General features: G+C 46.1%; 1 protein-coding gene across 1 annotated transcript in view; it reads right to left on the bottom strand.

Moving 5' to 3' along the window:
* Positions 1–8,270: 8,270 nt before the first annotated feature.
* The window catches only part of LOC118943597 (aggrecan core protein-like), a 33,639-nt gene continuing 13,968 nt past the window's right edge, over positions 8,271–27,941 (bottom strand). Inside the window, exons 4-6 of the mRNA XM_036959087.1 lie at positions 22,560–22,800; positions 22,325–22,418; positions 8,271–8,365 (exon numbers count right to left, since the gene is read on the bottom strand). Coding sequence (XP_036814982.1) covers positions 8,271–8,365; positions 22,325–22,418; positions 22,560–22,800 — 430 coding nt within the window. The remainder of the gene's footprint in view (positions 8,366–22,324; positions 22,419–22,559; positions 22,801–27,941) is intronic.

Below are 27,941 nucleotides of genomic sequence, written 5' to 3'. Positions count from 1 at the left end.
GTCTGACTGTCTGTGCTCTTTTAATAATGGAGCCAATATGATCTGGAGCACTGACTGAAGGACATCTCCGATGAGGGCCAGGGGTTCACCGCTCCAGAGACCAGACGAATCACATTGGAATCATAGTGTAATTTGCATTCATCACTGAAGAGTAATGGAACAAGTCACATCTGTGGCCCTGTCAAAGCGCAGAATATCAAGTCCGAGGCTTGAATTTTTCATCATGCAATTACTGCAACTTAGACCTCCCTGGTATTGCTTAATTTCCCAAGACCTTGAGAATAAAAATGGAATATAATATCTACTTTGTAAAAAGAGGAACACTGAAACACTAGAGTATGCTATAATAATATCCTATACTGTAATAAGGCACTAGGAAACTACAAAAGTCCCCGGGAAGATTATAGTTCCACATGGCATTGATGACATCAGTACCATGATAAAGTGAAGAGGAAATTAGAGACAGACTGTAGTGTGATTTCAACATCAGTGATTTTTTCTGATTTAATCTGAATCCTCATCATAGTTCTCCAATTATCTGGTATAAAAACATTTTTTAAACTCATCTTGACATAGGCGTAATAACCACAAAGCATTATTACAACAATAATAGTTTTGAAAGGAATGTCACTTTCGAATGTCACTTTCATGATGAAGACGGTCCTTCATCCCAATTAGGGCCTTCGATAATGTTGAGGAGGAGGAGGAGGAGGAGGAGGGGGGGAGGGGGAGGGGGAGGAGGAGGAGGAGGGGGAGGAGGAGGAGGGGGGGGGGGGGAGGGGGAGGAGGGGGGAGGAGGAGAAGGGGGGAGGAGGAGGAGGAGGAGGAGGAGGAGGAGGAGGAGGAGGAGGAGGAGGAGGAGTGAGGAGGAGGAGTGAGGAGGAGGAGGGAGGAGGAGAAGGGGGGAGGAGGAGGAGGAGGAGGAGGAGGAGGGGGAGGAGGAGAAGGGGGGAGGAGGAGGAGGAGGAGGAGGAGGAGGAGGAGGAGGAGGGAGGAGGAGGAGGAGGAGGAGGAGGAGGAGGAGGAGTGAGGAGGAGGAGTGAGGAGGAGGAGGGAGGAGGAGGAGTGAGGAGGAGGAGGGAGGAGGAGGAAGTCTCTTTCCTAGAGTTGTTTTCATGTTAGCGTTGTGCATCAATAATCAAAGCCGTGTTTGGAGTTTGTTTGCCATGGATTTAAATATTGATGCTGTCGATACCTGTACGTCCGTCCGTGTCAAGTAATAACTCAGCCAGTTATTACACATTCTCTTAAGATTTCTGCGGATTATATTTCCTCCAGGTACTGTAGATACTGCTGGAGAGGCTAGCAGATATGCAAACTGTTGGGGGGTTTTATCTTCATTGGCTTGTATCCATGAGCCCGAGTAATACTGTATAGTAAGATGCTTGCGTGCCAGCAAGCTCAAACTAATTTACAAGTGAGGAAACCACCAATTGGTACCATAACCTGTATCATACGTGATGTGTTGTAATTTAAAGCTAATGGGTAATAGCTAACTTATTTCCACACGTTTTCCTTGCAGCAAATTCCTCCTACTTCTGTCTGGTTACTATTCTGTTTTCCCGTTCGAAATCCCACCGAGGCACCACAATAACCGATAATATTATGCACTGGGGTTGCAAATAGAAAGTTATCACAGATCAGACTCTGTTATCTATCTTAAACTCAAAATTCCTCTGTTGCTGATCAGTTCAGAACTTACTAGGGCCACTCAGCCTGCCGTCACTTTCTTAGTACCAATAATGTACCAGTAGTTTAGACTACTGTGTAAGTCATTTACACTGGTCACCAAAATATAAGAGATTGGCTTGGATTGTTAGTTACTAAGCGATTGAATGTATAAAGTGCATGCATGAAGCAGTGAATTGACATGAAGGAAATCGGTCAACTCAATTGAATGTTCAAAATGGGATTCCTCTGCCCAGCAATCTTTCTCTGGTTCAGAATCATCTATAACATTTTATTTTGTTTGCCAAAATCTTAAATACAGGCCTACTTTTTTATTGGAACAATAGTCCATAACAAATGGTCTAAATTGGATCAATGTAACATGTGAAAGTTTTTTTTTAAAAAGTGCCTAGCTAGTAATTAAAAAAATCAAAGTGTGTGCAGTTATCTAGATGCATTAAAAAGCCAAGTGTATGCAGATCAGATGCGTGTTGATTTATAGACTACAGTTATTTTCTGGGTCATTGAATTACATCTGAAATAATGAGGCCCTGAAGAGAATGCAATTTCTGCATGAATGCAATTTCTTACTTGTTCTTGCTTTGTTGAAATTACAACTGCATTAAAATACAAATTTATAAATGTTTTATTGTGAATAATTATGAATAAGTGGAACTTAGAAAAAGTTTAATAAGGTAAAAAAAAAAAAAAGTGTATTCAATCATTATTTACCTCTTGAGAACTTAGCCTAATATATATAATATATAATAATAATAATAATATATATATATATATATATATTATTATAATAATATAATAATAATATGAGTCTGGGATGTGAAAATATATTCTAAACAAAATATATTTTTTTAATTATGTCCGCACAATTGATCTATTAAAAATATATGATTAACTCTTCTCGATTTCATTATCATTCTTAAAAAAAAAAAGTAAAGTATGTAAACGATACATTGTATGTATAAGATGTCATGTAAAATGAGAAGTTCCTCGTTCATCTAACAACTGCATCAAACCACCAAGGAGTATTCAAGATGTGGTTCTGTGTTCCGGGACTTCACCTCCAAGTGAACCACAAGGAGTATTCAAGATGTGGTTCTGTGTTCCGGGACTTCACCTCCAAGTGAACCACAAGGAGTATTCAAGATGTGGTTCTGTGTTCCGGGACTTCACCTCCAAGTGAACCACTTACATTGAATTTTTCCCCGCTACTCCACTCTTGCCCACTCTACTCTATGGTGGAGGTCTTATCTCTGCTGCTCACTGGTTACTCCACTCTTGCCCATATGGTGGAGGTCTTATCTCTACTGCTTACTGGTTATTCCACTCTAGCCCATATGGTGGAGGTCTTATCTCTGCTGGTTACTCCACTCTAGCCCATATGGTGGAGGTCTTATCTCTACTGCTTACTGGTTACTCCACTCTAGCCCATATGGTGGAGGTCTTATCTCTGCTGCTCACTGGTTACTCCACTCTTGCCCATATGGTGGAGGTCTTATCTCTACTGCTTACTGGTTATTCCACTCTAGCCCATATGGTGGAGGTCTTATCTCTGCTGGTTACTCCACTCTAGCCCATATGGTGGAGGTCTTATCTCTACTGCTTACTGGTTACTCCACTCTAGCCCATATGGTGGAGGTCTTATCTCTGCTGCTCACTGGTTACTCCACTCTTGCCCATATGGTGGAGGTCTTATCTCTACTGCTTACTGGTTATTCCACTCTAGCCCATATGGTGGAGGTCTTATCTCTGCTGGTTACTCCACTCTAGCCCATATGGTGGAGGTCTTATCTCTACTGCTTACTGGTTACTCCACTCTAGCCCATATGGTGGAGGTCTTATCTCTGCTGCTCACTGGTTACTCCACTCTTGCCCATATGGTGGAGGTCTTATCTCTACTGCTTACTGGTTATTCCACTCTAGCCCATATGGTGGAGGTCTTATCTCGGCTGGTTACTGGTTACTCCACTCTAGCCCATATGGTGGAGGTCTTATCTCTACTGCATACTGGTTACTCCACTCTAGCCCATATGGTGGAGGTCTTATCTCTGCTGGTTACTCCACTCTAGCCCATATGGTGGAGGTCTTATCTCGGCTGGTTACTGGTTACTCCACTCTAGCCCAGATGGTGGAGGTCTTATCTCGACTGCTTACTGGTTACTCCACTCTAGCCCATATGGTGGAGGTCTTATCTCTACTGCTTACTGGTTACTCCACTCTAGCCCATATGGTGGTCTTATCTCTGCTGGTTACTCCACTCTAGCCCATATGGTGGAGGTCTTATCTCTGCTGGTTACTCCACTCTAGCCCATATGGTGGAGGTCTTATCTCTACTGCTTACTGGTTACTCCACTCTAGCCCATATGGTGGAGGTCTTATCTCGGCTGGTTACTGGTTACTCCACTCTAGCCCATATTGTGGAGGTCTTATCTCTACTGCTTACTGGTTACTCCACTCTAGCCCATATGGAGGAGGTCTTATCTCTACTGCTTACTGGTTACTCCACTCTAGCCCATATGGTGGAGGTCTTATCTCTGCTGGTTACTCCACTCTAGCCCAGATGGTGGAGGTCTTATCTCTGCTGGTTACTCCACTCTAGCCCAGATGGTGGAGGTCTTATCTCTGCTGGTTACTCCACTCTAGCCCATATGGCGGAAGTCTTATCTCTACTGCTTACTGGTTACTCCACTCTAGCCCATATGGTGGAGGTCTTATCTCTACTGCTTACTGGTTACTCCACTCTAGCCCATATGGTGGAGGTCTTATCTCGGCTGGTTACTGGTTACTCCACTCTAGCCCATATGGTGGAGGTCTTATCTCTACTGCTTACTGGTTACTCCACTCTAGCCCATATGGTGGAGGTCTTATCTCTACTGCATACTGGTTACTCCACTCTAGCCCATATGGTGGAGGTCTTATCTCTGCTGGTTACTCCACTCTAGCCCAGATGGTGGAGGTCTTATCTCGGCTGGTTACTGGTTACTCCACTCTAGCCCATATGGTGGAGGTCTTATCTCTACTGCTTACTGGTTACTCCACTCTAGCCCATATGGTGGAGGTCTTATCTCTGCTGGTTACTCCACTCTAGCCCAGATGGTGGAGGTCTTATCTCTACTGCTTACTGGTTACTCCACTCTAGCCCATATGGTGGAGGTCTTATCTCTGCTGGTTACTCCACTCTAGCCCATATGGTGGAGGTCTTATCTCTACTGCTTACTGGTTACTCCACTCTAGCCCATATCGTGGAGGTCTTATCTCTGCTGGTTACTGGTTACTGGTTACTCCACTCTACCCTATAAGGTTGAGGTCTTATCTCTACTGGTAACTCCACTCTAGCCCATATGGCGGATCTCTTATGCTTACTGCTTACTGGTTACTCCACTCTAGCCCATATGGTGGAGGTCTTATCTCGGCTGGTTACTGGTTACTCACCTCTAGCCCATATGGTGGAGGTCTTATCTCTACTGCTTACTGGTTACTCCACTCTAGCCCATATGGTGGAGGTCTTATCTCTACTGCTTACTGGTTACTCCACTCTAGCCCATATGGTGGAGGTCTTATCTCTGCTGGTTACTCCACTCTAGCCCAAATGGTGGAGGTCTTATCTCTGCTGGTTACTCCACTCTAGCCCATATGGCGGAGGTCTTATCTCTACTGGTTACTCCACTCTAGCCCATATGGTGGAGGTCTTATCTCTACTGCTTACTGGTTACTCCACTCTAGCCCATATGGTGGAGGTCTTATCTCTACTGCTTACTGGTTACTCCACTCTAGCCCATATGGTGTAGGTCTTATCTCTACTGCTTACTGGTTACTCCACTCTAGCCCATATGGTGGAGGTCTTATCTCTACTGCTTACTGGTTACTCCACTCTAGCCCATATGGTGGAGGTCTTATCTCTACTGCATACTGGTTACTCCACTCTAGCCCATATGGTGGAGGTCTTATCTCTGCTGGTTACTCCACTCTAGCCCAGATGGTGGAGGTCTTATCTCGGCTGGTTACTGGTTACTCCACTCTAGCCCATATGGTGGAGGTCTTATCTCTACTGCTTACTGGTTACTCCACTCTAGCCCATATGGTGGAGGTCTTATCTCTGCTGGTTACTCCACTCTAGCCCAGATGGTGGAGGTCTTATCTCTACTGCTTACTGGTTACTCCACTCTAGCCCATATGGTGGAGGTCTTATCTCTGCTGGTTACTCCACTCTAGCCCATATGTTGGAGGTCTTATCTCTACTGCTTACTGGTTACTCCACTCTAGCCCATATCGTGGAGGTCTTATCTCTGCTGGTTACTGGTTACTGGTTACTCCACTCTACCCTATAAGGTTGAGGTCTTATCTCTACTGGTAACTCCACTCTAGCCCATATGGCGGATCTCTTATGCTTACTGCTGACTGGTTACTCCACTCTAGCCCATATGGTGGAGGTCTTATCTCGGCTGGTTACTGGTTACTCACCTCTAGCCCATATGGTGGAGGTCTTATCTCTACTGCTTCTTGGTTACTCCACTCTAGCCCATATGGCGGAGGTCTTATCTCTACTGGTTACTCCACTCTAGCCCATATGGTGGAGGTCTTATCTCTACTGCTTACTGGTTACTCCACTCTAGCCCATATGGTGGAGGTCTTATCTCTACTGCTTACTGGTTACTCCACTCTAGCCCATATGGCGGAGGTCTTATCTCTACTGGTTACTCCACTCTAGCCCATATCGTGGAGGTCTTATCTCTGCTGGTTACTGCTTACTGGTTACTCCACTCTAGCCCATATGGTGGAGGTCTTATCTCGGCTGGTTACTGGTTACTCCACTCTAGCCCATATGGTGGATGTCTTATCTCTGCTGGTTACTCCACTCTAGCCCAGATGGTGGAGGTCTTATCTCTGCTGGTTACTCCACTCTAGCCCATATGGCGGAGGTCTTATCTCTACTGCTTACTGGTTACTCCACTCTAGCCCATATGGTGGAGGTCTTATCTCGGCTGGTAACTGGTTACTCCACTCTAGCCCATATGGTGGAGGTCTTATCTCGGCTGGTTACTGGTTACTCCACTCTAGCCCATATGGTGGAGGTCTTATCTCTACTGCTTACTGGTTACTCCACTCTAGCCCATATGGTGGAGGTCTTATCTCTACTGCTTACTGGTTACTCCACTCTAGCCCATATGGTGGAGGTCTTATCTCTGCTGATTACTCCACTCTAGCCCATGTGGTGGAGGTCTTATCTCTGCTGGTTACTCCACTCTAGCCCAGATGGTGGAGGTCTAATCTCTGCTGGTTACTCCACTCTAGCCCATATGGCAGAGGTCTTATCTCTACTGCTTACTGGTTACTCCACTCTAGCCCATATGGTGGAGGTCTTATCTCGGCTGGTAACTGGTTACTCCACTCTACCCCATAAGGTGGAAGTCTTATCTCTACTGGTTACTCCACTCTAGCCCATATGGTGGAGGTCTTATCTCTACTGCTTACTGGTTACTCCACTCTAGCCCATATGGTGGAGGTCTTATCTCGGCTGGTTACTGGTTACTCCACTCTAGCCCATATGGTGGAGGTCTTATCTCTACTGCTTACTGGTTACTCCACTCTAGCCCAGATGGTGGAGGTCTTATCTCTGCTGGTTACTCCACTCTAGCCCATATGGTGGAGGTCTTATCTCGGCTGGTAACTGGTTACTCCACTCTAGCCCATATGGTGGAGGTCTTATCTCGGCTGGTTACTGGTTACTCCACTCTAGCCCATATGGTGGAGGTCTTATCTCTACTGCTTACTGGTTACTCCACTCTAGCCCATAAGGTGGAGGTCTAATCTCTACTGGTTACACCACTGTAGCCCATAAGGTGGAGGTCTTATCTCTACTGCTTACTGGTTACTCCACTCTAGCCCATATGGTGGAGGTCTTATCTCGGCTGGTTACTGGTTACTCCACTCTAGCCCATATGGTGGAGGTCTTATCTCTACTGCTTACTGGTTACTCCACTCTAGCCCATATGGTGGAGGTCTTATCTCTACTGCTTACTGGTTACTCCACTCTAGCCCATAAGGTGAAGTTCTTATCTCTACTGGTTACTCCACTCTAGCCCATATGGTGGAGGTCTAATCTCTACTGGTTACACCACTGTAGTCCATAAGGTGGAGGTCTTATCTCGACTGCTTACTGGTTACTCCACTCTAGCCCATAAGGTGGAGGTCTAATCTCTACTGGTTACTCCACTCTAGCCCATATCGTGGAGTTCTTATCTCTGCTGGTTACTTGTTACTACTCTCTAGCCCATAAGGTGGAGGTCTTATCTCTGCTGTTTCCTGTACATCTGTGTCCTCTGTGTTCATAGTGTGCTCTGAACACCTCCCCGCTGTTTTGCAAGAGGAGAGAATAGGGGGAGAGGTGGGAGAGGGGAGGAGATGGGAGAAGAGGAGGAGAGGAGAAGAGTGGGAGGAGAGGAGAAAATTGGGAGAAGAGGAGAAGAGTGGGAGAGAGAAGAGGGGGAGAAGATGAGTAGAGTGGGAGAGAGGAGGAGGAGGATAGTGGAGAAGAGGAGGAGAGAGGAGGAAACAAATCAATGTGTCTGCTGAACATGTCCAGGCTAGGAGGACAGCAGAGCCACAGCAGGGGACACAGCAGGGGGCACAGCAGGGGACACAGCAGGGGGCACAGCAGGGGACACAGCAGGGGGCACCGCTGGGAGTACAGCAGGGGGCACTGATCAGTAGTAGAGAGGGCCCTTGTCCAAATGTGTGTACTAAATAGGTAGAAGGTGGCCATTTGGGATGCATCCCCTCCCTCCGCTTATTAACAGGGTTAAGGTGGAGAAGAAAGCTAAGGTAACTGAGCTAAACGACTACCGCCCCGTAGCACTCACTTCCGTCATCATGAAGTGCTTTGAGAGACTAGTCAAGGACCATATCACCTCCACCCTACCTGACACCCTAGACCCACTCCAATTTGCTTACCGCCCAAATAGGTCCACAGACGATGCACTCTCAACCACACTGCACACTGCCCTAACCCATCTGGACAAGAGGAATACCTATGTGAGAATGCTGTTCATCGACTACAGCTCAGCATTCAACATCATAGTACCCTCCAAGCTCGTCATCAAGCTCGAGACCCTGGGTCTCGACCCCGCCCTGTGCAACTGGGTATTGGACTTCCTGACGGGCCGCCCCCAGGTGGTGAGGGTAGGCAACAACATCTCCACCCCGCTGATCCTCAACACTGGGGCCCCACAAGGGTGCGTTCTGAGCCCTCTCCTGTACTCCCTGTTCACCCACGACTGCGTGGCCACGCAAAGCCTCCAACTCAATCATCAAGTTTGCGGACGACACAACAGTGGTAGGTAGGCTTGATTACCAACAACGACGAGACGGCCTACATGGAGAAGGTGAGGGCCCTCGGAGTGTGGTGTCAGGAAAATAACCTCACACTCAACGTCAACAAAACTAAGGAGATGATTGTGGACTTCAGGAAACAGCAGAGGGAACACCCCCCTATCCACATCGATGGAACAGTAGTGGAGAGGGTAGTAAGTTTTAAGTTCCTCGGCATACACATCACAGACAAACTGAATTGGTCCACTCACACAGACAGCATCGTGAAGAAGGCACAGCAGCGCCTCTTCAACCTCAGGAGGCTGAAGAAATTTGGCTTGTCACCGAAAGCACTCACAAACTTCTACAGATGCACAATCGAGAGCATCCTGGCGGGCTGTATCACCGCCTGATACGGCAACTGCTCCGCCCACAACCGTAAGGCTCTCCAGAGGGTAGTGAGGTCTGCACAACGCATCACCGGGGGCAAACTACCTGCCCTCCAGGACACCTACACCACCCGATGTCACAGGAAGGCCATAAAGATCATCAAGGACAACAACCACCCGAGCCACTGCCTGTTCACCCCGCTATCATCCAGAAGGCGAGGTCAGTACAGGTGCATCAAAGCTGGGACCGAGAGACTGAAAAGCAGCTTCTATCTCAAGGCCATTAGACTGTTAAACAGCCACCACTAACATTGAGTGGCTGCTGCCAACACACTGACTCAACTCCAGCCACTTTAATAATGGGAATTGATGGGAATTGATGTAAAATATATCACTAGCCACTTTAAACAATGCTACCTAATATAATGTTTACATACCCTACATTATTCATCTCATATGTCTACGTATATACTGTACTCTATATCATCTACTGTATCCTTATGTAATACATGTATCACTAGCCACTTTAACTATGCCACTTTGTTTACATACTCATCTCACATGTATATACTGTACTCGATACCATCTACTGTATCTGCCTATGCTGCTCTGTACCATCACTCATTCATATATCTTTATGTACATATTCTTTATCCCCTTACACTGTGTATAAGACAGTAGTTTTGGAATTGTTAGTTAGATTACTCGTTGGTTATTACTGCATTGTCGGAACTAGAAGCACAAGCATTTCGCTACACTCGCATTAACATCTGCTAACCATGTGTATGTGACAAATAAAATTTGATTTGATTTGATTTGATTTGAAGGTGTCCACACAGCAAAATATATATTTGTCACGTTCTGACCATCGTTCGTGTGTGTTTTCCTTGTTTTAGTGTTGGTCAGGGTGTGATCTGAGTGGGCATTCTATGTTGGATGTCTTGTTTGTCTATTTCTATGTCTGGCCTGATATGGTTCTCAATCAGAGGCAGGTGTTAGTCATTGTCTCTGATTGGGAACCATATTTAGGTAGCCTGGGTTTCACTGTGTGTTTGTGGGTGATTGTCCTTGTTCCCGTCTGTGTTACTTTGCACCAGTATTAGGCTGTTTCGGTTTTCGTGTTACGTTTATTGTTTTTAATTTGATTCGTGTTTACTTTGTTTCATTAAACATGGATCGCAATAGCAACGCCGCATTTTGGTCTGACTCTCCTTCACCTATAGAAAACCGTTACAGAATCACCCACCACAACAGGGCCAAGCGGCGTGGTGAAAGGCAGCAGGAGCAGCGTAAAGAGGAATGGACATGGGAGAACGTTTTGGACGGCATGGGTTGTTACACTTGGGAGGAGATACTGGCTGGAAGAGATGGGAACAGGTGGAGGCACTTAGGAGAGCAGAGGCAGCCGGAGAGAGGAGCCGGCGATACGAGGGAACAAGGTTGGCAAGGAAGCCCGGGAGTCAGCCCCAAAAATGTATTGGGGGGGGGGGCTCACAGGGAGTATGGCTACGCCAGGTAGGAGACCTGCGCAAACTCCCTGTGCTTACCGGGCGGTACATTCCAGCTCCGCGTATCGGCCGGGCTAGCGTGAGCATCGAGCCAAGTGCCATGAAGCCGGCTCTACGCATCTGGTCTCCAGTGCGTCTCCTTGGGCCGGCTTACATGGCACCAGCCTTGCGCTCGGTGTCTCTGGTTCGCCTGCATAGCCCAGTGCGGGCTATTCCACCTTGCCGCACTGGCAGGGCGACCGGGAGCATTCAACCAGGTAAGGTTGGGCAGGCTTGGTGCTCAAGAGCTCCAGTGCGCCTGCACGGTCCGGTCTATCCAGTACCACCTCCACGCATCAGCCCTCCGGTGGCAGCTCCCCGCACACCAGGCTTCCTGTGCGTGTTCTCGGCCCAGTACCACCAGTGCTAGCACCACGCATCAGGCCTACAGTGCGCCTCGCCTGTCCAGCGCTGCCAGAGCCTTCCTCCTCTCCAGCGCTGCCGGAGTCTCACGCCTATCTAGCGCTGCCAGAGCCTTCCTCCTCTACAGCGCTGCCGGAGTCTCCCGCCTGTTCAGCGCAGTCGGAGCCTTCCTCCTCTCCAGCGCTGTCGGAGTCTCCCGCCTGTTTAGCGCTGCCAGAGCCTTCCGCCTCTACAGCGCTGCCGGAGTCTCCCGCCTGTTCAGAACTGCCAGTCTGCATAGAACTGCCAGTCTGCAAGGAGCTGCCAGTCTGCAAGGAGCTGCCAGTCTGCAATGAGCTGCCAGTCTGCAAGGAGCTGCCAGTCTGCAAGGAGCTGCCAGATCTGCCAGTCTGCAGGATGCCGCCAGAGCTGCCAGTCTGCAAGGAGCCGCCAGAGCTGCCAGTCTGCAAGGAGCCGCCAGAGCTGCCAGTCTGCAAGGAGCCGCCAGAGCTGCCAGTCCGTATGGAGCAGCCAGAGCCGCCAGTCAGCATGGAGCAGCCAGAGCCGCCAATCAGCATGGAGCAGCCAGAGCCGCCAATCAGCATGGAGCAGCCAGAGCCGCCAATCAGCATGGAGCAGCCAGAGCCGCCAATCAGCATGGAGCAGCCAGAGCCGCCAGTCAGCATGCAGCAGCCAGAGTCGCCAGTCAGCATGGAGCAGCCAGAGTCGCCAGTCAGCCAGGATCTTCCAGATCCGCCAGTCAGCCAGGATCCGCCAGTCAGCTGGGATCTGCCAGAACTGCCAGTCAGCCAGGATCTGCCAGAACTGCCAGCCAGCCGGGATCTGCCAGAGCCAACTACCTGCCTGGGCTTCCTCTCAGTGCTGAGCTTCCTCTCAGTGCTGAGCTTCCTCTCAGTGCTGAGCTTCCTCTCAGTGCCGAGCTTCCTCTCAGTTCCAAGCTACCCCTCAGTCCCGAGCTTCCCCTCAGTCCCGAGCTTCCCCTCAGTCCCGAGCTTCCCCTCAGTCCCGAGCTACCCCTCAGTCCCGAGCTACCCCTCAGTCCTGAGCTACCTCAGTCCCGAGCTGCCCCTCAATCCAGTGGGGCCCTTGGTGAGGACTACTAGGCCAAGGTCGGCGGCGAGGGTCGATGCTAAGGAGGTGGACTAAGACTATTATGGAGTGGGGTCCACGTCCAGCGCCAGAGCCGCCACCGCGGACAGATGCCCACCCACACCCTCCCCTATAGGTTTAGGTTGTGCGTTCGGAGTCCGCACCTTGGGGGGGGGGGGGGGTACTGTCACGTTCTGACCATCGTTCGTGTGTGTTTTCCTTGCTTTAGTGTTGGTCAGGACGTGAGCTGGGTGGGCATTCTATGTTGGATGTCTTGTTTGTCTATTTCTATGTCTGGCCTGATATGGTTCTCAATCAGAGGCAGGTGTTAGTCATTGTCTCTGATTGGGAACCATATTTAGGTAGCCTGGGTTTCACTGTGTGTTTGTGGGTGATTGTCCTTGTTCCTGTCTGTTACTTTGCACCAGTATTAGGCTGTTTCGGTTTTCGTGTTACGTTTATTGTTTTGTATTTGATTCGTGTTTACTTTGTTTCATTAAACATGGATCGCAATAGCCACGCCGCATTTTGGTCTGACTCTCCTTCACCTATAGAAAACCGTTACAATATTTTACTGTGCTAGTTTACAGGGTTAGGGTCCCCACACAGCAAAATATAAATTGTACAGCGCTAGTTTACAGGGTTAGGGTCCCCACACAGCAAAATATAAATTTTACAGTGCTAGTTTACAGGGTTAGGGTCCCCACACAGCAAAATATAAATTGTACAGCGCTAGTTTACAGGGTTAGGGTCCCCACACAGCAAAATATCAATTGTACAGTGCTAGTTTACAGGGTTAGGGTCCCCACACAACAAAATATAAATTGTACAGTGCTAGTTTACAGGGTTAGGGTCCCCACACAGCAACATATCCATGTTACAGTGCTAGTTTACAGGGTTAGGGTCCCCACACAGCAACATATCAATTGTACAGTGCTAGTTTACAGGGTTAGGGTCCCCACACAGCAACATATCAATTGTACAGTGCTAGTTTACAGGGTTAGGGTCCCCACACAGCAACATATCCATGTTACAGTCCTCCTTTCCCTTCCCCGAACTCTGTAAACCGCCCTACACGATCAGTGAACCAACAGCATGTCCTATTTGTTGACTCCCAGACTCATGGATAGAAAGTATGGAGGATAGCATAAGGTAACCAGTCCATTCATAATAATACAATCCACACTCAAAAGGCCATTACTAGAATGTGTTTCATTTTGGAGGCTAGACCGATTATGTACCTGTTTTCCTGCCGTGTGTAATATGCAGTAGGCTATTGGGCTATTTATTGTATAACGCCACAATCGTTATTGTAATTCCGTTTTAATTCCATTGTGTTCACAGGTCTCATAACTCTAATATGTCTATGGTTGTTTTGAAGGATTCATCACCTTTAGAAAGCACGGTCCGTTTTGCTGTGTTTGGCTTTAAAACAACATCCACAGCGAGCAGGTTTTTCCACTCACACTTCCGTGTTTCTACACCGTGTGGGTGATCCAATGTCTCGTTATTATTTTTTTCTTATTGTATGTTTGTATATATAATAATTATTATTTTATTTTTTTTGTTACGCTCGTCTGTTACTGTCACTTTGTCCTATCGTTGTCTAATATCTTTTCACTTTTGTTTTGAATGTTCTTAATTGGAAAATGCTAAAATAAATATTCAATTTTTTAATTTTTTTTTAAACTAATGTACCTCTTGTCAGTGTCCTTGTCTTTTTCCTGCAGCTCGCTAATTCTACGTTTTTTGCATTAGCCAGCCCACAGCCCAGCCCACAGTCCAGCCCACAGCCCAGCCCAGCCCAGCCCACAGCCCAGCCCACAGCCCAGCCCACAGCCCAGCCCAGCCCACAGCCCAGCCCAGCCCACAGCCCAGCCCACAGCCCAGCCCACAGCCCAGCCCAGCCCACAGCCCAGCCCACAGCTCAGCCCAGCCCACAGCCCAGCCCAGCCCGGGGAGAATTCATTGTGTGGATTGCTCACACGTTCAGAAGAACAGGAAAGGCCCTGTTGAGAGTAGACTAAAGCATCTCCACCACAATGTCTTGCAGTCGAAGATACAGCATCCCACAGAGTAGGTGTAACGGTATAACTTTAGTCCGTCCCCTCGCCCATACCCGGGCGCGAACCAGGGACCCTCCGTTACCCATCGCTCCACAAAACGCCACGACCATTTGCAGAGCAAAGGGGAACAACTACTTCAAGGTCTCAGAGCGAGTGACGTCACCAATCGAAACGCTATTAGCGCGACCACCACTAACCACCGCTAGCTATTTCACATCGGTTACATAGGTTTAGAAAGCACCCTATTGAAATGCCAATATTGTAATTGTCACACAAAAAAAAGTAGTAACCACCAATAACTTCCTCTATTCTATCCCGAGTGTGATTTGATTGTGTGTAAAAAAAAAAAGAGAGGGAATCATGTTTGAGTTGATTCAAAAATGCCTCTACTTTTACCCTTTTGACTGTGGAATAGATTCATTTATTTAAAAAAATAACAATTGCAGCCTTCGATGAAGGCGCCGTTCTGAAATAATCATCACCGCGCGGTGATGTGAGCAAAGGAAAAGGTCAGGGGAAATAAAAGAGAGAAGAGCAGAAAAAAATACTTTTGGAAGATTTAGACTAAGATAACAATGTTATAACATTGAAAAATCTTCACAGGAAGATTCCAGAAATATCTCCGTCCCAAACGGCAGCCTTTTAACCTTTTGGGCCAAGGTCCAAGGTGGTGCACTGTATAGGGAATAGGGTGCCATTTTGGGAAGCACTCTAATTGAATAACCAGAGCATACAGGCTGCCTGCAGTGCTGAGGGGACATTCCTATAGATGTGTTACATATAGATAGATTACATTCCTATAGATATGTTACATACAGATAGATTACATTCCTATAGATATGTTACATACAGATAGATTACATTCCTATAGATATGTTACATATAGATAGATTACATTCCTATAGATATGTTACATACAGATAGATTACATTCCTATAGATATGTTACATACAGATAGATTACATTCCTATAGATATGTTACATACAGATAGATTACATTCCTATAGATATGTTACATATAGATAGATTACATTCCTATAGATATGTTACATATAGATAGGTTACAGCACAGACCTCATCCATATTTCCACGTAGCAAATTGAGGCCATCCTGCTTCCATGCTGCTTAGCTAAATACACATATAACGTTCCTCCTCTCTAGTGACAGCTAGATTTCCACCGAAGAAACAATCTACAAAATCTTTATGTTTATGTTTTATAAGCATTTTATTTGATCGCTGTATCCTGTAAATATGGCAATCTTTGATTTGTTTTTCTTCCCCCTTAACGGAGACGCTGAGAGTTCAAGAAGTAAATGGAAACGTAAAAAAAAAAAAAAAAAAAATGAAACGAGAACAACGTTGGCGTCTACGCATAAAACACAAGAACAAATACTGACTGAGGAAAGAACCAAAGGGGAGAGACAGATACAAGGGAGGTACTCAGGAAGATGATGGAAGCCAGGTGAGTCTCATGATGACGTGCAGGTGTGTGAAATGATGAATCCCAGGACCGGTGGTTAGTTTACCTGCGACGTCGAACGCCCGGAGGGGAGGAGACGTACCAGCTTTATCTGTTCATCTCACACTCTTTTTTCTCTTTCTGTACTCCCTTCAGTTTCACAACTGAAAGTAGATTGTACGTGTGATTATACTTTCATATTTAATTACATTTTGTCTCCTGGTACAGGAATAGACACCCTGTGTGTGTGTGTGTGTGTGTGTGTGTGTGTGTGTGTGTGTGTGTGTGTGTGTGTGTGTGTGTGTGTGTGTGTGTGTGTGTGTGTGTGTGTTTGTGTGTGTGTGTGTGTGTGAGAGAGACACCAACAGGTGTTAATGAAGCAGTTACAGTAGACAGAAGTGACAGAGAATCTGCTGACGTCTCACCTTTCTAACTAATAGTTCAATTAGCGCTGTGTCACATAACGAGACAGGCAGCTTTCCCCCCCCCCGTCTCTGTCTTCTAGCGGGTAGAGAAAGAAAGAGGAAGTAATTGATCTATTTTCAGAGGGACCTATTTTTAAATGAAGTGTGTGTGTGAGTGAGTGTGTGTGTGTGTGTGTGTGTGTGCGTGCGTGCGCGTGCGTGTGTGTGTGTGTGTGTGTGTGTTTAATAGACTTAACAAGTATTACTCTTTGCTTTAATAGTCTCTTATATTGGATAGTACCTTTTTAATATGTCCAAGGATGTAACAGATAGTCTCGTTGTTGTTGTTGTTGTTGTTGTTGTTGTTACTGAAACTGTGAAGAACAATGAAAGACAATAGCTACCTATACCCCATAGATTGTGGTCAAAAAGTACTGCACTATAGGGGAATAGTTTACCAATGGGACGCAGCCTCTTGTGACTCGTGTGTTTCTGCAACTGACCTAAAAAGTAGAAAAGTACACCAGTATAAATAACAGATATCCCATCCTGTATTCCATCCACACATTTGCCTTGTGTCTCAAATGCCCACCCCCCACCCCCCCTCCCTCCCCCCATAGTGCACTACTTTACTTTTGACCAGAGTCCATAGGGTCAGAGTAGTGCTCTATAAATAGAATAGCTCAGCCTATATATTTGGTTGAACAACAAACATGAATAGCTGGTTCATCCCATGGAAAGTAAGACCAGAAGAGAGCCGACAAGGAAGTTGATAGTTGGAACGCTGACTCCTGCTTTCTACTCTTCTACAGAAAATATAAGGCGTTTTAAATAATGCATGAAGCAATTTATTCTCTCTCTCTCTCTGGGGGGAGGGAGGGGGGGCATGAACGCACACACAGGCCTCTGAAATTAAGAGGTATCACTCAGATCTCTACTCTCGCGCAGAGGTCACTATCTCATTCACCCGTAGTGAAATGAAGATATCCCAGTTGTAATGACATCCCATAGACCAAAGACGGCCCATTATGGTATGTAAATGTGCTAATTGCAAATCCCTGACTCTCCTGACCCACAGGTTGACCTCTGGGTTGTCGCACAAAACACTTCCCATCTATACAGACAAGCCCTTCCCATCACATCTATACAGACAAGCCCCTCCCATCACATCTATACAGACAAGCCCTTCCAATCACATCTATACAGACAAGCCCTTCCCATCACATCTATACAGACAAGCCCCTCCCGTCACATCTATACAGACAAGCCCTTCCCATCACATCAGTACAGACAAGCCCCTCCTGTCACATATATATAGACACGCCCCTTCCATCACATCTATACAGACAAGCCCCTCCCGTCACATCTATAAAGACAAGACCCTCCCATCACATCAATACAGACAAGCCCCTCCCGTCACATCTATATAGACAAGCCCCTCCCATCACATCTATACAGACAAGCCCCTCCCATCACATCTATACAGACAAGCCCCTCTTGTCACATCTATACAGACAAGCCCCTCCCATCACATCTATACAGACAAGCCCTTCCCATCACATCTATACAGACAAGCCCCTCCCATCACATCTATATAGACAAGCCCCTCCCGTCACATCTATACAGACAAGCCCCTCTTGTCACATCTATACAGACAAGCCCTTCCCATCACATCTATACAGACAAGCCCCTCCCGTCCCATCTATACAGACAAGCCCATCCCATCACATCTATACAGACAAGCCCTTCCCGTCACATCTATACAGACAAGCCCCTCCCATCACATCTATACAGACAAGCCCCTCCCATCACATCTATATAGACAAGCCCCTCCCATCACATCTATACAGACAAGCCCCTCCCATCACATCTATACAGACAAGCCCTTCCCATCACAGGGCGGCAGGGTAGCCTAGTGGTTAGAGCGTTGGACTAGTAACTGGAAGGTTGCAAGTTCAAACCCCCGAGCTGACAAGGTACAAATCTGTCGTTCTGCCCCTGAACAGGCAGTTAACCCACTGTTCCTAGGCCGTCATTGAAAATAAGAATTTGTTCTTAACTGACTTGCCTAGTAAAATAAAGGTAAAATAAAAAAATAAACAAGCCCCTCCCATCACATCTATACAGACAAGCCCCTCCCATCACATCTATATAGACAAGCCCCTCCCATCACATCTATACAGACAAGCCCCTCCCATCACATCTATACAGACATGCACCTCCCATCACATCTATATAGACAAGCCCTTCCCATCACATCTATACAGACAAGCCCCTCCCATCACATCTATACAGACAAGCCCCTCCCATCACATCTATACAGACAAGCCCTTCCCATCACATCTATACAGACAAGCCCCTCCCGTCCCATCTATACAGACAAGCCCATCCCATCACATCTATACAGACAAGCCCTTCCCGTCACATCTATACAGACAAGCCCCTCCCGTCACATCTATACAGACAAGCCCTTCCCATCACATCAGTACAGACAAGCCCCTCCTGTCACATATATATAGACACGCCCCTTCCATCACATCTATACAGACAAGCCCCTCCCGTCACATCTATAAAGACAAGACCCTCCCATCACATCTATACAGACAAGCCCCTCCCGTCACATCTATATAGACAAGCCCCTCCCATCACATCTATACAGACAAGCCCCTCCCATCACATCTATACAGACAAGCCCCTCTTGTCACATCTATACAGACAAGCCCCTCCCATCACATCTATACAGACAAGCCCCTCCCATCACATCTATATAGACAAGCCCTTCCCATCACATCTATACAGACAAGCCCCTCCCATCACATCTATATAGACAAGCCCTTCCCATCACATCTATACAGACAAGCCCCTCCCATCACATCTATATAGACAAGCCCTTCCCATCACATCTATACAGACAAGCCCCTCCCATCACATCTATACAGACAAGCCCCTCCCATCACATCTATATAGACAAGCCCTTCCCATCACATCTATACAGACAAGCCCCTCCCATCACATCTATACAGACATGCCCCTCCCATCACATCTATACAGACAAGCCCCTCCCATCACATCTATATAGACAAGCCCTTCCCATCACATCTATACAGACAAGCCCCTTCCATCACATCTATACAGACAAGCCCCTCCCATCACATCTATATAGACAATCCCTTCCCATCACATCTATACAGACAAGCCCCTCCCATCACATCTATACAGACAAGCCCCTCCCATCACATCTATACAGACAAGCCCCTCCCATCACATCTATACAGACAAGCCCCTCCCATCACATCTATATAGACAAGCCCTTCCCATCACATCTATACAGACAAGCCCCTTCCATCACATCTATACAGACAAGCCCCTCCCATCACATCTATACAGACAAGCCCCTCCCATCACATCTATACAGACAAGCCCCTCCCATCACATCTATACAGACAAGCCCCTCCCGTCACATCTATACAGACCTTCCCAGATATAGGTATAGAAGTTGGTATGATAGCGATAAACAGTAGGTAAGATATTATTATAATTAAAACCATCGGAAATGTTTTGACAACAAATATACAGAGTCTATTTTCACAGGTTTATCATTAAAAAATAACGGTACTATTTTATAGTAAGTCTACAACCTTGGTCTTATTTGTATTGTATCAAAACTATGTTTTAAAACGTGTAGATGCTCTGTGGCCACGCAGCCATAATGCCGCTTTTAGTTATGGGCAACTCCTCCTCGTATTCGCCTCGCTAGATTCTCCTCGCTAGATTCGCCTCGCTAGATTCGCCTCGCTAGGTTCGCCTCGCTAGATTCGCCTCGCTAGGTTCGCCTCGCTAGATTCGCCTCGCTAGGTTCGCCTCGCTAGATTCGCCTCGCTAGGTTCGCCTCGCTAGGTTCGCCTCGCTAGGTTCGCCTCGCCAGGTTCGCCTCGCCAGGTTCGCCTCGCCAGGTTCGCCTCGCCAGGTTCGCCTCGCCAGGTTCGCCTCGCTAGATTCGCCTCGCTAGATTCGCCTCGCTAGATTCGCCTCGCTAGGTTCGCCTCGCTAGGTTCGCCTCGTTAGGTTCACCTCGCTAGATTCGCCTTGCTAGGTTCGCCTTGCTAGATTCGCCTTGCTAGATGCGTTATATTTAGGCCGTGTAGTGTAGATTGAGGCCTGGACCTGCCCTGGATCACATCCCACCCACACCTTTCTTCCTTGGCTCAGCTCAGACCACTATCTCAACACCCAATAAAATCATCTCTCTCTCTCGTGTGTGTGTCTCTCTCTCTCTCTCTCTCCTTCTCTCTCTCTCTCTCATATATTCTCTCTCTCTCTCTCTCTCTCTCTCTCTCTCTCTCTCTCTCTCTCTCTCTCATATATTCTCTCATATTGTCTCTTCATATTAAACCAGCACACGTAGGAATGTTATGTGCGTTCTGCAGAGGTAGTCATGTACGGTAGCTATAGTAACCTAGATACGTGTTTCATAACTCAACTTTTACTGAACTGCAATTAGGTTCAGAGATGGGTTGATGAATTGATGTGAACTCTGGGACCCAACAGTGACATTTATCACAATGTTAAAGTTGCAGGAAATACACAAGTCTTTAAATCAACCGTATACATAGTACATGTAAAATATATCTTGCATCTACAGTCATCGGTCTCAGGTAGATTTAGATTCATGAAATATTTCATTTTCTTATGTAGGAAAGTTCTCTCTCTCTCTCTATCTCTCTCTCAATTCAATTCAATTCAATTCAAGAGGCTTTATTGACATGGGAAACGTGTTAACATTGCCAAAGCAAGTGAGGTAGATAATATTCAAAAGTGGAATAAACAATAAAAATTAAATAAAGACATTACAAATGTCATATTATGTATATAGAGTGTTGTAACGATGTACAAATGGTTAAAGTACACAACGGAAAATAAATCAACATAAATATGGGTTGTATTTACAATGGTGTTTGTTCTTCACTTGTTGCCCTTTTCTCGTGGCAACAGGTCACAAGTCTTGCTGCTGTGATGGCACACTGTGGAATTTCACCCAGTAGATATGGGAGTTTATCAAAATTGGATTTGTTTTCAAATTCTTTGTGGATCTGTGTAATGTCTCTCTGTCTCTCTCTGTCTCTGTCTCTTTCTCTCACCCCATTATCTCCCCCTCTCTCTCTCTCTCTCTCTCTCTCTCTCTCTCTCTCTCTCTCTCTCTCTCTCTCTTTCTCTCTCTCTCTCTCTCTCTCATAGCAACTAACTAGTGACCCGCACAATGTATCTAAGACTGAGAGGGATTCTCTATAGTCAGAGGAGTTAGTGCCCAGAGACTAAGATAAAAAATAATAACTATTTCTAGCAGTAACAATCATTAAAAGCATAAATTAATCTTGCTGTTCTCTCTCTTTTCTGTCTCCTCCTCTCCACTGAGGATGGTATCTATTCCGAGATTATTTATATGTCCAAGAAAAAGGAGTAGGATGCTCTTGCCTCTGAATTCCATATTTATTCATTTTATTTTCTGTGTATTTTGGGGATGTTAAGTAACAGCCTAATAAAGGAATATATTTTGAAATCTGTTTTAGAATAAATTACATTGAATAAGAAAAAGGAGTAAATGATACTACCAAACATATGTATTATTTAGTTTCAAGCACAGAACAGAAAGTAAACAGGTGTGTGTGTGTGCGTGTGTGTGTGTGTGTGTGTGTGTGTGTGTGTGTGTGTGTGTGTGTGTGTGTGTGTGTGTGTGTGTGTGTGTGTGTGTGTGTGTGTGTGTGTGTGTGTGTGTGTGTGTGTGTGTGTGTGTGTGTGTGTGTGTGTGTATGTGTGTGTGTGTGAGTAAATAGATAGATAGAAACTGTCTCTGAACCTGTTGGTATCAGACCTCATTCTCTGATACAGTCTGATGGTTTAAAGATAGAAACTGTCTCTGAACCTGTTGGTATCAGACCTCATGCTCTGATACAGTCTGATGGTTTGAAGATAGAAACTGTCTCTGAACCTGTTGGTATCAGACCTCATGCTAACACACTGTCTGCTCTATGGTAAAGGAGTGAACAGCTGGAGGTGTGGGGTCCTTGATGATGCTGCAGTACTTGATGTGCTGGGCCGTCTTCACCACCTGCTGGAGGGCCACGGTCCCAGTGATGTACTGGGCCGTCTCCACCACCCACTGGAGGGCCACGGTCCCAGTGATGTACTGGGCCGTCTTCACCACCCGCTGGAGGGCCACGGTCCCAGTGATGTACCGGTCCGTCTTCACCACCCGCTGGAGGGCCTTGCGGTCGTGGACCATGATGCAACTGGTCAGGACACGCTCGATGGTACAGCGGTAGTTCTTGTATAGGTCCTGGGGTGGCATGACACATTTCTTCAGCCACTTTAGGAAGTGGAAACGCTGTTGTGCCCTCTTGACGAGAGTGGTTGTGTTGTTGGTCCATGCCAAGTCCTCGGTGATGTGGACGCTGAGGAACCTAAAACTGCTGACTGCCGCTACTGCAGTTCTGTTGTTGTGGATCAGGGCATGTTACCTCCTCTGCTTCTTGAAGCCAACAATCAACTCCTTTGTTTGTTTTGCTGACGTAGAGGGAAAGGTTGTTGTCCTGGCACCACAATGCCAGTTCACTTACCTCCTTCCTATAGGCTGACTGGTCATATGGTTAATTATCAGGCCTTGTGGTGTCGTCAGCAAACTTGATGATGGAGTTGATGCCGTGCAAAGCCAAGCAGTCGTGGGTGAACAGGGAGTACAGCAGAGGACTGAGGACACACCCCTGAGGAGCCCCTGTGTTAAGAGTCACTGTGAAGGAGGTGTTGTTGCCAATCCTCACAGCCACAGTTTTCTGCCTGTATAGGAAGTCCAGGATCCAGTTGCGGAGGGTAGTGCTCCGAGCTTGTTGTCGAGCTGGAAATGGCGTCTTCCCATGGAGTTGTTTGAGTGGGTCCAGTGTGAAAGAAGTTGACATGTATCTCTCAGTATCCGCAGATTTTCACCAGTCTGTTTCCCCATTCAAATGTCTGAATACTGAGAAGCCTTGTGTCCTTACAATCCATGCTCTTGAGAAGGCGTCTCAAATGACACCCTATTCCCTTGTCAAAAGTAGTGCACTATATAGGGGATAGGGTGCCTTTACAGACGCCTTCTCAAGAGCATGGATTGTAAAGAGACAAGGCTTCTCAGTATGCAGACATAGGGCTTGTCAGGACACATCTAACAGTAGAAGAAAAAAATGTTTTTTTTTACACTTATATACAAAATGCCACACAAAGCCCAAACACTGCCAACTTTTCTGAGAGGGTTGAGATAACTTGGTAACCTGTAATGGATGAAGGAAGGTATTGAAACTCGTAGAACAGCGCTCTTAAATATGATTTTCAGCTGGCCCCGGTCAAAAGGGTCACAGGACTTTCTAAGTTGGGGGGTAGAAAAAAAATAATCAATTTGACTTGTCATTCAGGTCACTCTCTTTTTCTCTGACTAGGTGAAACTTTAGCAACTGCTCACGTTCTGACCTTTCCATTCTGGAAAGACTTCGGCTGTGTCCCATTTGACACTCTATTCATCCTGTAGTGCACTACTTTTCACCAGGGCCCAATATAGGGAATAGGGTGCCATTGGGATACATCCCATTTAACACTATAGCCTACAGAGGTAGAATACTTCACAGCACCAGAGAGAGGACCAGACTGCTTTGAGTCAGAGTAGCGTATCGTCTTTTATAGCAGAAAGCATATGATTGTTTGATTAACACGATCCTGATAGAAGACATAAGATCTATGTTGAACAACTGTAAATTACATTTAATTCAAATCGTATCGCTTACACATATTTATCAGATCGGCTACCTCTCTGGCCTCTAGGTCACCAGGCTGCTCGTTACCGTCGTTACGCGCACCTGCGCGTCGTCAGACTCACCTGGACTCCATCAGCTCCTTGATTACCTGCCCTTTTTATGTCCCTCCCTTTGGGGTTTTCTTCCTCATTTTTTCTGTGTCATGTTGGTGCGCTGTTTTGTGTTTCTTGTTGTGTTTATTTATTAAATGTCACTCACTTGCTTCCCGACTCTCAGCGTACATCCACAGATGTTACCGCGGTTGTAGCAAAATGCTTGTGTTTCTAGCTTCGACAGTGCAGTAATATCTAGCATTTCGCTATGTGTACAGTTGAAGTTGGAGGTTTACATACACTTAGGCTGGAGTCATTAAAACTCGTTTTTCAACCACTCCACAAATGTATTGTTAACAAACTATAGTTTTGGCAAGTCGGTTAGGACATCTACTTTGTGCATGACACAAGTCATTTTTCCAACAATTGTTTACAGACAGATTATTTCCCTTATAATTCACTGTATCACAATTACAGTGGATCAGAGGTTTACATACACTAAGTTGACTGTGACTAAAAAGCTTGAAAAATTCCAGAAAATTATGTCGTGGCTTTAGAAGCTTCTGACAGGCTAATTGACATCATTTGAGTCAATTGGAGGTGTACCTGTGGATGTATTTCAAGGCCTACCTTCAAACTCAGTGCCTCTTCGCTTGACATCATGGGAAAATCAAAAGAAATCAGCCAAGACCTCAGAAAAAAATGGTAGACCTTCACAAATCTGGTTCATCCTTGGGAGCAATTTCCAAACGCCTAAAGGTACCACGTTCATCTGAGCAAACAATAGTACGCAAGTATAAACATCATGGGACCACACAGCCGTCATACCGCTCAGGAAGGAGACGCATTCTGCCTCCTAGAGATGAACGTACTTTGGTGCGAAAAGCACAAATAAATCCCAGAACAACAGCAAAGGACCTTGTGAAGATGCTGGAGGAAACAGGTACAAAAGTATCTATATCCGCAGTAAAACAAGTCCTATATCGACATAACCTGAAAGGCCGCACAGCAAGGACAAAGCCACTGCTCCGAAAGTGCCATACAAAAGCCGGGCTACAATTTGCAACTACACATGGGGACAAAGATCGTACTTTTTGGAGAAATGACCTCTGGTTTGGGGAGGCAGCGTAGCCTAGTGGTTAGAGCGTTGGACTAGTAACCGGAAGGTTGCAAGTTCAAATCGCCGAGCTGACAAGGTACAAATCTGTCGTTCTACCCCTGAACAGGCAGTTAACCCACTGTTCCTAGGCCGTCATTGAAAATAAGAATTTGTTCTTAACTGACTTGCCTAGTTAAATAAAGGTATAAATAAAAAAAACATAACTGTTTGGCCATAATGACCATTGTTACGTTTGGAGGAAAAAGGGGGAGGCTTGCAAGCCGAAGAATACCATCCCAACCGTGAAGCACAGAGGTGGCAGCATCATGTTATGGGGTGCTTTGCTGCAGGAGGGACTGGTGCACTTCACAAAATAGATGGCATCATGAGTAAGTAAATTTGTATGGATATATTGAAGCAACATCTCAAGACATCAGTTAAAGTTTGGTCATAAATTGGTCTTCCAAATGAACAATGACCCCAAGCATAGTTGTGGCAAAATGTCTTCTGCACAACAAAGTCAAGGTATTGGAGTGGCCATCACAAACCTCAATTCACCCAACTTATTGTAAGAAGCTTGTGGAAGGCTACCTGAAACATTTGACCCAAAGGCATTGCTACCAAATACTAATTGAGTGTATGTAAACTTCTGACCCACTGGGAATGTGATGAAAGAAATAAAAGCTGAAATAAATCATTCTCTCTACAATTATTCTGACATTTCACATTCTTAAAATAAAGTGGTGATCCTAACTGACCTAAGACAGGGAATTTTTACTCTGATTAAATGTCAGGAATTGTGAAAAACTGAGTTTAAATGTATTTTGCTAAGGTGTATGTAAACTTCTGATTTCAACAGTTCGTAACCAATGATATTTTATTTGAAATAAATGTTTTATAATAATAAATAAAATAATAAAAAATAAAAAAAATAAATAAATAAAAATAAAATAAATAATTGTTTCACCAGAGATCTTATGTCCTTTATGTTACAGTATGTTCAGGTGTATGTTGTGCTGGAGGCATCACAGACCCTGGTTTGAATCCAGGCTGTATCACAACCGACCGTGATTGGGAGTCCCCATAGGGCGGCGCACAATTGGCACAGCGTTGTCCGGGTTTGGGGAGGGTTTGGCCATCATTGGAGGTAAGAATTTGTTCTTAACTGGCTTGCCTAGTTAAATAAAGGTCAAATAAATAAAATATATATATATATATATATATATATATATACATTTGCTTCGTGTGTTTAATCATGCTTTTTATCTTCACATATCAAACCCCTCAGTTCTATTGTTCTGTTCCCTCCGCTCTGAACCTTTGAAAAATATATATTTTACTTGTACTTGTGCATTCAAATTTGGAAACTCATTGGATGCTGTCAATCATGTCTGATCCCTGGTTCTGACCCTAGTATCTGAGCATGTCTCAGGTTGGACATCTGAGGATGTCTCTCTAATAGAGATCACTGTGACTAATCGAGATTTAGGGTCGTACAGCACCACTCCTACCCCCTGTTCACATCACATCAAACGCAGATAGAGGTTGTGTCACAAATAGCACACTATTGCGTACATAGTGCACTACCTTTTAGCCAGAGCGTTAAAGGCCTTGGTCAAAAGTAGTGCACTATGTAGGGAATAGGTTTCCGTTTGTGACGCTCGGGGTGTCAGCAGGGATTAGGGCTGAGGAGGAGAGTCTTCTGTCTTGGTCAGAGTCCAGCTCCTTTTGAAGTTAAGGATGCCCATGCTCTGTGTTTTAAAATACATGAGGGTGAGTCTCGAATGGCACGCTATTCCCTATATAGTGCTCTAGTTTTGAGCAGAGCCCTATCGTGCACTACATAGGAAATGGGACACCGTTTGAGACAGAATCCAAAGCAAACAAAAAAAAAAAAAAGTTAGTAACTGACACTAAGATAAGACTCATGGCTTCCTTCAGTGTTTATTTATTTTTTTTTTCCTCACATAATCTCATCTCCACTCAGGTCGAGAGAGAGATCTGATTGAAGTTATTTTTTTATTTTTAGTTGCTTCCTTTGAAGAAGGAATTTCTTCCCTTTCGTTCTTTTGAGAGAAGTGGGTGGCCCAGAGCTGACCTTTCATTTCTCATTTATTTGTTCTCCCATCTGCTTTTTAAAAAGTTACTCACACATGCCCCCCCCACTCCTCTCTCCCTCCTCTTCCCCCCCTCCCTCTTCTCTCCCTCCTCTCCCTCCTCTCTCCCTCCTCTTCCCCCCCTGCCTCCTCTCTCCCTCCTCTTCCCTCCCTCCTCTCTCCCTCCTCTCCCCCCCTCCCTCCTCTCTCCCTCCTCTTCCCTCCCTCCTCTCCCCCCCTCATCTCCCCCCTCCCTCCTCTCTCCCTCCTCTCCCTCCTCTCTCCCTCATCTTCCCTCCCTCCTCTTCCCTCCCTCCTCTCTCCCTCCTCTCCCCCCCTCCTCTCACCCTCCTCTCCCTCCTCTCTCCCTCCTCTCCCCCCCTCCTCTCACCCTCCTCTCCCTCCTCTCTCCCTCCTCTTCCCTCCCTCCTCTCTCCCTCCTCTTCCCTCCCTCCTCTCCCCTCCATCCTCTCTCCCTCCCCCCTCCCTCCTCTTTCCCTCCTCTCCCCCTGCCCCTCCCTCCTCTCCCCCCCCCCTCTCTCCCTCCTCTCCCTCCTCTTCCCT

The sequence above is a fragment of the Oncorhynchus mykiss genome, chromosome 22 (assembly GCF_013265735.2).
Source record: "Oncorhynchus mykiss isolate Arlee chromosome 22, USDA_OmykA_1.1, whole genome shotgun sequence".
NCBI lineage: Eukaryota > Metazoa > Chordata > Actinopteri > Salmoniformes > Salmonidae > Oncorhynchus > Oncorhynchus mykiss.
Note: the sequence above shows the minus strand (reverse complement) of the source record. Positions and strands in the feature narration are given on the sequence as shown.